The sequence below is a fragment of the Lolium perenne genome, chromosome 1, assembly GCF_019359855.2.
Source record: "Lolium perenne isolate Kyuss_39 chromosome 1, Kyuss_2.0, whole genome shotgun sequence".
In the NCBI taxonomy this organism is placed as follows: Eukaryota; Viridiplantae; Streptophyta; class Magnoliopsida; order Poales; family Poaceae; genus Lolium; species Lolium perenne.
In genome coordinates this window covers 126,056,636-126,067,362 of record NC_067244.2, presented here as the reverse complement: position 1 = coordinate 126,067,362, position 10,727 = coordinate 126,056,636, and the positions used below count along the sequence as shown (strand labels likewise).

Sequence of the window (10,727 nt, the reverse complement as noted above, 5' to 3'; positions counted from 1 at the left end):
TTTCAAGAAGACTCAAGCATCTAAGCTTGGGGATGCCCAAGGCATCCCCTTCTTCATCGACAAATTTATCAGGTTCCTCCCTTGAAACTATATTTTTATTCGGTCATATCTTATGTACTTTACTTGGAGCGTCTGTTTGTTTTTGTTTTTGTTTTTGTTTGAATAAATGCTTGTGTGGGAGAGAGACACGCTCCGCTGGTTCATATGAACACATGTGTTCTTAGCTTTTAATGTTCATGGCGAAGGTTGAAACTGCTTCGTTCATTGTTATATGGTTGGAAACGGAAAATGCTACATGTAGTAATTCTAAAATGTCTTGAATAATTTGATACTTGGCAATTGTTGTGCTCATGTTTAAGCTCTTGCATCATATACTTTGCACCTATTAATGAAGAAATACATAGAGCTTGCTAAAATTTGGTTTGCATAATTGGTCTCTCTAAGGTCTAGATAATTTCTAGTAAAGAGTTTGAACAACAAGGAAGATGGTGTAGAGTCTTATAATGTTTACAATATGTCTTTTATGTGAGTTTTGCTGCACCGGTTCATCCTTGTGTTTGTTTCAAATAACCTTGCTAGCCTAAGCCTTGTATTGAGAGGAATTCTTCTCGTGCATCCAAATCCTTGAGCCAACCACTATGCCATTTGTGTCCACCATACCTACCTACTACATGGTATTTCTCCGCCATTCCAAAGTAAATTGCTTGATTGCTACCTTTAAATAATTCAAAATTTATCACCTCTGATTTGTGTCAATGTTTTATAGCTCATGAGGAAGTATGTGGTGTTTATCTTTCATTCTTGTTGGGCAACTTTCACCAATGGACTAGTGGCTTCATCCGCTTATCCAATAATTTTGCAAAAAGAGCTGGCGCGGGGTTCCCAGCCCCCAATTAATCAACCTTCATTAATAATTCTCTTCACATGTTTTGCTCTGATTCATCAGTAAGCAACTTAATTTTGCAAATAGACACTCCTTCATGGTATGTGAATGTTGGAAGGCACCCGAGGATTCGGTTAGCCATGGCTTGTGTAAGCAAAAGGTTGGGAGGAGTGTCATCCATAAATAAAACTAAAATACATGTGTAAACAAAAGAGAAGAGGGATGATCTACCTTGCTGGTAGAGATAACGTCCTTCATGGGAGCCGCTCTTTGAAGGTTTGTCTGGCAAGGGGGTTAGAGTGCCCACTACCATTCGTTGACAACAACAAACACCTCTCAAAATTTTACTTTTATGCTCTCTTTATGTTTTCAAAACCAAAGCTCTAGCACAAATATAGCAATCAATGCTTCCCTCTGCGAAGGGCCTTTTTTTTACTTTTATGTTGAGTCAGTTCACCTATTTCTCTCCATCTCAAGAAGCAAACACTTGTGTGAACTGTGCATTGATTCCTACATACTTGCATATTGCATTTGTTATATTACTCTATGTTGACAATTATCCATGAGATATACATGTTATAAGTTGAAAGCAACCGCTGAAACTTAATCTTCCTTTATGTTGCTTCAATACCTTTTACTTTGAATTATTGCTTTATGAGTTAACTCTTATGCAAGACTTATTGATGCTTGTCTTGAAAGTACTATTCATGAAAAGTCTTTGCTTTATGATTCATTTGTTTACTCATGTCATTACCTTTGTTTTGATCGCTGCATTCATTACATATGCTTACAATAGTATGATCAAGGTTATGATGGCATGTCACTCCAGAAATTATCTTTGTTATCGTTTACCTGCTCGGGACGAGCAGGAACTAAGCTTGGGGATGCTGATACGTCTCCGACGTATCGATAATTTCTTATGTTCCATGCCACATTATTGATGATATCTACATGTTTTATGCATACTTTATGTCATATTTATGCGTTTTCTGGAACTAACCTATTGACGAGATGCCGAAGTGCCAATTCCTGTTTTCTGCTGTTTTTGGTTTCAGAAATCCTAGTAAGGAAATATTCTCGGAATTGGACGAAATCAACGCCCAGGGTCCTATTTTTCCACGAAGCTTCCAGAAGTACGAAGAGGAAACGAAGTGGGGCCACGAGGTGGGGACACAGTAGGGCGGCGCGGCCCAAGCCCTGGCCGCGCCCCCCTAGTGTGTGGGCCCACCAGGACCCCTCCGAGGCTGCCCTTCCGCCTACTTAAAGTCTCCGTCGCGAAAACCCTACCACGTTCGACGAAACCAGAGAAAACCTTCCAGAGCCGCCGCCATCGCGAAGCCAAGATCTGGGGGACAGGAGTCTCTGTTCCGGCACGCCGCCGGGACAGGGAAGTGCCCCCGGAAGGCTTCTCCATCAACACCACCGCCATCTTCATCAACGCTGCTGTCTCCCATGAGGAGGGAGTAGTTCTCCATCGAGGCTCGGGGCTGTACCGGTAGCTATGTGGTTCATCTCTCTCCTATGTACTTGAATACAATAATCTCATGAGCTGCCTTACATGATTGAGATTCATATGATGATGCTTGTAATCTAGATGTTATTATGCTAGTCAAGTGGATTTTACTTATGTGATCTCCGGAGACTCCTTGTCCCACGTGTGTAAAGGTGACAGTGTGTGCACCGTGTGGGTCTCTTAGGCTATATTTCACAGAATACTTATTCGCTGTTATGAATGGCATAGTGAAGTGCTTATTTATATCCCTTTATGATTGCAATGTGTTTTGTATCACAATATATCTGCGTGCTACTCTAGTGATGTTATTAAAGTAGTTTATTCCTCCTGCACGGTGTAATGGTGACAGTGTGTGCATCGTGTAGTACTTGGCGTAGGCTATGATTGTGATCTCTTGTAGATTATGAAGTTAACTATTGCTATGATGGTATTGATGTGATCTATGCCTCCTTTCGTAGCGTGAAGGTGACAGTGTGCATGCTATGTTAGTACTTGGTTTGGTTATGTTGATCTGTCATGCACTCTAAGGTTACTTAAACATGAATATCGAATATTGTGGAGCTTGTTAACTCCGGCATTGAGGGTTCGTGTAATCCTACACAATTAGTGGTGTTCATCATCCAACAAGAGGGTGTAGAGTCTAGCATCTATTTATTTATTCTGTTATATGATCAATGTTGAGAGTGTCCACTAGTGAAAGTATGATCCCTAGGCCTTGTTCCTAAATACTGCTATCGCTGCTTGTTTACTGTTTTACTGCATCTATACTTCCTGCAATATTACTACCATCAACTGCACGCCAACAAGCACTTTTCTGGCGTCGTTTCTACTGCTCGCATTTATTCATACCACCTGTATTTCACTATCTCTTCGCCGAACTAGTGCACCTATTAGGTGTGTTGGGGACACAAGAGACTTCTTGCTTTGTGGTTGCAGGGTTGCATGAGAGGGATATCTTTGACCTCTTCCTCCTTGAGTTCGATAAACCTTGGGTGATCCACTTAAGGGAAACTTGCTGCTGTTCTACAAACCTCTGCTCTTGGAGGCCCAACACTGTCGACAAGAATAGAAGCACCCGTAGACATCAGTCCTTTTCAACGAAAGACCTAGGTGAAGCAGCGTACATTTTAGGCATCAAGATTTATAGAGATAGAACAAGACGCCTAATAGGCCTTTCACAGAGTACATACCTGGACAAGATTCTAAAGATGTTTAGAATGGATGAAAGCAAGAAAGGGTTCTTGCCTATGTTGCCAGGTAAGTTCTTGAGTAAGTCTCAAGGTCCGGCTACGGCAGATGAAAGAGAGAGGATGAGCAAGATCCCCTATGCTTCGGCAGTAGGCTCTATCATGTATGCCATGCTGTGTACTAGACCGGATATCGCACATGCTATTAGTTTGACCAGCAGATATCAAAGTGATCCAGGAATGGAACACTGGACAGCGGTCAAGAATATCCTAAAGTACTTGAAAAGGACTAAGGATATGTTTCTTTGTTATGGCGGTGAGTTGGAACACCGATCCTGATGACTCTAAGTCTCAGTCTGGGTACGTGTTTATATTGAATGGTGTTGCAGTAAGCTGGAGCAGTTCCAAGCAGTGCACGGTGGCGAAATCTTCAACAGAATCTGAATATATAGCGGCTTCAGAGGCTTCATCGGAAGCGGTATGGATGAAGAGGTTCATTGTTGAGCTTGGTGTGGTTCCTAGTGCATTGGACCCGTTAGTCATTTATTGTGACAACACGGGTGCCATCGCCAATGCAAAGGAACCAAGGTCACACAAGAAGCTAAAGCATATCAAGCTGCGTTTTCATTCGATTCGCGAGTACATCGAAGATGGTGAAGTAGAGATTTGCAAAGTACACACAGATCTGAATATTGCAGATCCGTTGACTAAAGCTCTCCCTAGGGCAAAGCATGACCAACACCAGAATTCTATGGGTGTTAGGTACCTTACAATGTAATCTAGATTATTGACTCTAGTGCAAGTGGGAGACTGTTGGAGATATGCCCAAGAGGTAATAATAAAGTGGTTATTATAATATCTTTGTGTTTATGATAAATGTTTACATACCATGCTATAATTGTATTAACCAGAACATTGATACATGTGTGTTATGTAAACACCAAGGAGTCCCTAGTAAGCCTCTTGTATAACTAGCTTGTTGATTAATGGATGATCATGGTTTCGTGATCATGAACATTGGATGTTATTAATAACAAGGTTATGTCATTAGTTGAATGATATAATGGACACACACCCAAATGAGCGTAGCATAAGATCAAGTCATTAAGTTCAATTTGCTATAAGCTTTCGATACATAGTTGCCTAAGTCCTTCGACCATGAGATCATGTAAATCACTTACACCGGAAGGGTACTTTGAGTACATCAAACGTCATTGCGTAAATGGGTGGTTATAAAGATGGGATTAAGTATTTGGAAAGTGTGAGTTGAGGCATATGGATCAATAGTGGGATTTGTCCATCCTGATGATGGATAGATATACTCTGGGCCCTCTCGGTGGAATGTCGTCTGATTAGCTTGCAAGCATATGATTGGATCATAAGAGATGACATACCACGGTACGAGTAAAGAGTACTTGTCGGTAACGAGGTTGAACAAGGTATGAAGATACCGATGATCGAACCTCGGACAAGTAAAATATCGCGAGACAAAGGGAATCGGCATCGTATGTAAATGGTTCAATCGATCACTAAGTCATCGTTGAATATGTGGGAGCCATTATGGATCTCCAGATCCCGCTATTGGTTATTGCTTAGAGAGGAGTCTCGACCATGTGTGCATAGTTCGCGAACCGTAGGGTGACGCGCTTAAGGTTCGATGTCGCATAAGTAGATTTGAATATGGTATTGAGACGAAGTTTCTTCTGAGTCTCGGATAGGATCCAGGATGTCACGAGGAGGTCCGGAATAGTCCGGAGAATAAGATTCATATAAGGGAAGTTGATTTCTGGGTTTCGGAAAAGTTCGGGATTTTTCCGGTGGAAGACTGGAAGGTTCTAGAAGGTTCCGGAGGTGTCCACCATGGGGCCCACGACCTAGGAGGGCTAGCATGGGCCGAGGGGATGCTCCCTGGCCTAATGGGCCGGGGGCACATGCCCCCCAAGGCCCAGGCCGGCCAACCCCTAGGGTTTCCCCAAAACCCTAGGGGGGATCAACTTGGGGGGGAAGAAATCTCTCTTCCCCCCACTTGGCCGCCGCCCCCTAACCCTAGATGGGAAAGGGGGCCACCCCAGCCGACCTGGCCCCCTATATAAAGAGGGGAGGGGGTGGCCGGCCACCACCCCATCATTAGCCCCCTCCTCTGGCCGCCTCTCTCCTCCACCATACGCTGTTCCGGCTTGGCGAAACCCTGTAGCTTTTCTTCCTCCACCACCACCACCACGCCGTCGTGCTGCTGGAACTTGGAGGAGATCTACCACACCTCCGATGCCCGCTGGAACGGGGAGAGGAAGGGCTTCATCGACACCGTACGCGCGACCGAGTACGGAAGTGCTGCCGGATTGCAGCACCGGGGACGATCGTCTACACCAACAACGAGATTAATCTCGTAGGCTTTGGAATCTTCGAGGGTTAGTCTCATCTCCATCTCGTTGCTCCGATCTTGTAGATTAGATCTTGGGTGTTCCGTAGATTAGATCTTGGATTTATTCGTCTTTGCGGTAGGAAATTTTTTGTTTTCTATGCAACGAACCCCTTCACTAAGAACTAGTGCTGGTGGTTTGAGTGCTTGTGTCGATGGAGAACATGCTTAGAGCATGTCTAACAGACACCTTAAAAGGGTCAAACCCGTATAATAACCACCGATATACGGGGTAGGGCTCTACCCGGCCGTCTAGCAGACCCCGTAAAACAGGCCCGCGTCGATTTTTTACAGTTTCGGCTAAGGGGTGGCTTCTGGCCCCTTACTTGTACGGGGCGGGAGGCTGAATACAGGACCAACCCCTCACTCGTGGCGCGCTGAACTTTCAGGAAATCGCAACTGCACGCCGTCGCCGATGAGCACCATTGGTCGTCGGCGAACAAAGCTGCGCCCAAATCACCATTGCTAGCTTTATGCTCGATATATATGCTGTCAAAGAAAAAAGAGAATTGTATGCGCAATCCAGGCAGAGAGATGAGGGTGCACTCGCGGATGGATAGCTACTGCTTCTGCCGCCGCAGTAGAATCAGGCCACCAGCTGCGCGCGGCCAGACCATCGTTGATTCGCCGGTTTTGTTTTGCTCGCCTTGGTGGTCCGGCCGGCCGGCTGGCAGACGGCGACGGACACACAGGGTGGACGCGGCCGGGGCGAGAACACGGCCATGTGATGTGAGCGACGCGCGCGGGACGCCGGCATACGGCTCAGCAGCGCCAGCCAGCTAGCCACACGGCATGGTGCCGAGCTGGTGCGACGCAGATACGTGGATCTGGCGGACGCCGGTGGTGGCTGTGGCAGGCGGGGACCGTGGAGGGCGGGGGCGGCCGGCCCACGGCCGGTGGCGGCGGGCAGGGGCGGCGGCGGCCGGCCAGGGCGGGGCAGGGCCTAGGGCAGGGGCAGTGGGCCGGAGGAGGAAGAAGGAGAGGAGGAAGAAGAGGAAAAAAGGAAAAAATAATTTAGCATATTTTAGGAATATACCCTTTTACAGTTTAGGGATACGGAGTCTGCTAGCTCGGATGAGTTTTCAGCATATCGAAATCGAATACAGGGTCCTCTACTCGTGTTATATGGGGCAGAAATTTAAGGGGTCTGTTAGACATGCTCGTACTGTTTCGGGCTTCATAGCAGCGGTATGCGAGTGGGGCCATCAGCACATGAGAAGTTTAATGTCCTACCTTTCGGGGTGAAAATTCAAGACCTGAGCTCCTAACTGGTTGTGCATGGCAATAGCATTGTTGAAGGTATTCTTTTGATGGCAGAAACTTTCATCAGGGTGAAAAGGTGAAAACCTAAGATCTATGATCGAGCGATGACGACGCTTGTGCATTGTTTTTTTTAGAGACGTTGTTTTTGGAAAACTTGGATTTCAGTAGTTTTCATGGTGGTATTTGTGTTCATGTTGTAAGTGTTAAGCTTAATGCACTAGCCACTTGAACCAAAAGTCCGAACTGATGGAAAGTGCTAGGCAATCTACTTGTACACGTCAACACCCCTCTCACGTGTGACGGGGAGACGAGAAGACAAGTCAACACGTGTAGAGAGGCAAAGAGGCAGCGGAAGGCCGGATACACACGGCAGGAGGCTGCGGGGATTTTTTTAGAATAAATTGTGAAAGCCAGGATTTGAACTCGAGACCTGGGGCTCTGATACCATGTTAAGTTTTATGCACTAGCCACTTGAACCAAAAGTCCGAACTGATGGAAAGGGCTAGGCAATCTACTTGTACACGTCAACAGTAAGAACTACAATACTATAGCGGAACTTTTTCTTTTTTTAGCAGCTTCTTCTTTTTTGAATGTGTGCATTCATACTACCATGAGAGTATGACGTCGTTGCAAAGTTAAGAGTAATTGGTATCTTCGCGTATTCTGGAAAAACTTTCGATTTATTTATTTAGAGATTAATTTCCATGTAGTGAAAATCGATATCTGAGGCAAACATTATCTTACATGCGGATTTAATCTACATCGATCGAAGGAGGATGCGGTGCATGACGGGCACTGCTTCAATTTGCCACGTTCATAGCTTTGGCCGGATTCTATACTAGAAATTCTAGTCTACCTCTGCTGTACATCGTTCCATTTAGCAAACTATTTCATGCAAAGGCGGCACTTTTGTCTCTTGACGATGCTAGTAGATATAGCTGGCTAACTTCTGTACAGTCTTCCGTGCGACAGTGCAGGCATGGAGTGTGTTCGGTCATGTGACGATGGCGCGGTGTCGCGCTGGCTACACGCGGATGGGCGCGGGGGCGCGCAGGCGGCGGTCTTGCTGATCCATGGCCATCTGGCGCTGGTCGGACTCCTGGCGCTGGATGCGCAGGTGCTCGTGCTGCCTCCGGATGAAGCTCTCGGCGCGGTGCAGGAGCTCGTCATGCGCCATCACCACCAGCACATCCCTGGTGCGCCACCCCTGCTTCGCCGCAACTGGAGACGACGTCGCCGTTGCCGCGCTCGGGTGCGGTGGCGAGGGCGGGACCATCGACGCCGACTTCCGCATCTCTCTCCGCGCGGAGACGGCCTTGTCTGCCGCGCGCCGCATCCGTGGCAGCTCCTCGCCGCCCCACGTCTCGCTCTTCCGCACCGCCACCGGCCGCGCCGCGCCGCTCCGAACGATGGACAGCCACGCCGAGTCCATCGACACGTCGTTGGTGTCAGCGGGCTCGGACGCAGTCGCAGCGGCGGTGGCGGCTGTCGGCTTCTCCTCCTTGATGTGCTCGTTCTTGACGCCGGGTTTGACCACCGCCTCGACGGCTGCCAGAGGCTTCTCCTCGCCTGCTGACTTCCTGCGCACACGGGGGCGCTCAGTCGGCCGCTTGGCAGATCTTGCTGCCCGCGCCTGCCTCGCCGAGTCCGGGACCGGCGCGCTGACGGCGTCGGGAGCGGCAGCAAAGGCGTCATGGTCCGACGATGGAAAGAGGGCATACATGGCATCGGATAAGTCGCCGCCCGATGAGGATGATGCGGCCGGTCCGGTGCGCTGGCGATGGGAGAAAACGAAGAGGCAGACGATGATGACGTTCGCGGTGATCCAGAGGAAGGAAGTGGACGAAAGGACGTCGGTGGGGAGATGCGCGGTGGAGACGAACGAGGACGCCCCCGCCGTGGCTGCCAGGAAGGCCACGACGACGGCGACTGTCGTCGCCTTGACGAGGAGGGAGCAGCTCATCTCCGGTTACAGGAACTGCGAGCGAGAGGGAGATGGTGGCTACTGGCTAGAGCTGTGTAAGGAGGAGGGGGGCAATGGATGGATGGGTTCAGTCGTTTATATAAGCTGATCGAGGCGGCATGGAGTCGTAGCGACTAGTGACACTTCTCTGAAAAGCATAAAGCGAACGCTCGAGATATTTTTCTATTTCTCAATCACAGCTATTTTCCAAAATAAAAGTTTGCTAAACGGGGCATGCCACCAAAGGGCTCAACTCTCACTTAGTCACTTACAAGTTACAACACATAGTTCCAATTTATGCATAACTTGTACTTCCAGCGCTAGGAAGCTGGAGCAAGGGCCACTAATGCATAACACGTACTCAATGATTGAGATATTTTTTCTCAGCTGCAACCTACTTCGAGCGCCAGGAAGCTGGAGCAAGGGCTACTAATGCAGCCTAGAAGCCCGTACCAGCGCTGCCGCTTCGCGCGCATAAGACTAGTCACAATGCATAGTATCATATAGAAGTATCATGTGTATGATACTACTACATGTTACTATCTCCACAATGCATGGTATCATATACTAGTATCATAGTCTCCATATATTAATTGTTTTGTAGAATCTCAATGCAAATAAGTGTACAAGATTTACTTGACATTATTTTTTCTAGTAGTATGTGCTATGATATGGTATCTACCTATGATACTAGTACACTCTCTCTCATCCTTAATTGCATTGCCACATCAGCATTTTGCATGCATGGAATGCATGATACTACCTATGATACTCCCCATTGTGAGTAGTCTAAGGCTGGCCACAGTACTAGTATTATATGTAGTATTATCATGTATACTAGGCCCACAAAAATGATGATGTGGCATGCAATTAAGAAGGAGAGATTGGATTAGAGTAACATAGGTGGACAATGTATCATAGCGCACGTTACGAGAAAAATAAATACCAAATTGATCTTGTACATAGATTTACATTGGGATTCTACAAAACAATAAATTTTGAAGTTTATGATACTACTTTATAATACCACCCACTATAGAGATAGTATCATAGACAAGTATCATATGCATGCGGAAATTCAATTCGGCTTTCGGGTGCGTATGCTCCCTGTACCAAAAAAAGCATATTTCGGAATGTCAAAAAATTTAGATAATTTTTTTTACATGTACACCTACATAATGTATGTGCATTCGCCAAGTTTCACGAAAAACCAATGTTTTTTGTGGTCTCTGTAAAAAGGAGAAACTTTATATTGTGAAAAGCATTATTTTTAGCACTGATTTTTTTTACACACGTCACATGATAAGTCGATTTTTATGAAACTACTTTGTGAGCGCGTAGCACGCGAAGATGTACGTACGAATTTTTTGTTTTAATTTTTTTAAATTTTAAATGTAAATAAGATGCATTTCAAAATATAGGGAGCATATGCACCCATGTTCCAAAACACCACTCTCGCATACTTAGTATATGATACTATGCACTATGACCAGCCTAAG

The 10,727-nt window shown here is 46.4% G+C and overlaps 1 protein-coding gene across 1 annotated transcript; it reads right to left on the bottom strand.

Annotated features, from left to right (window-relative positions):
- Positions 1 to 7,983: 7,983 nt before the first annotated feature.
- On the bottom strand, positions 7,984 to 9,279 carry LOC127301371 (uncharacterized). Its single transcript, XM_051331600.2, has one exon. The coding sequence runs from the start codon at positions 9,226 to 9,228 to the stop codon at positions 8,290 to 8,292; it is 939 nt and encodes a 312-aa protein (XP_051187560.1). The 5' UTR covers positions 9,229 to 9,279; the 3' UTR covers positions 7,984 to 8,289.
- Between the last annotated feature and the right edge of the window lie 1,448 nt (positions 9,280 to 10,727).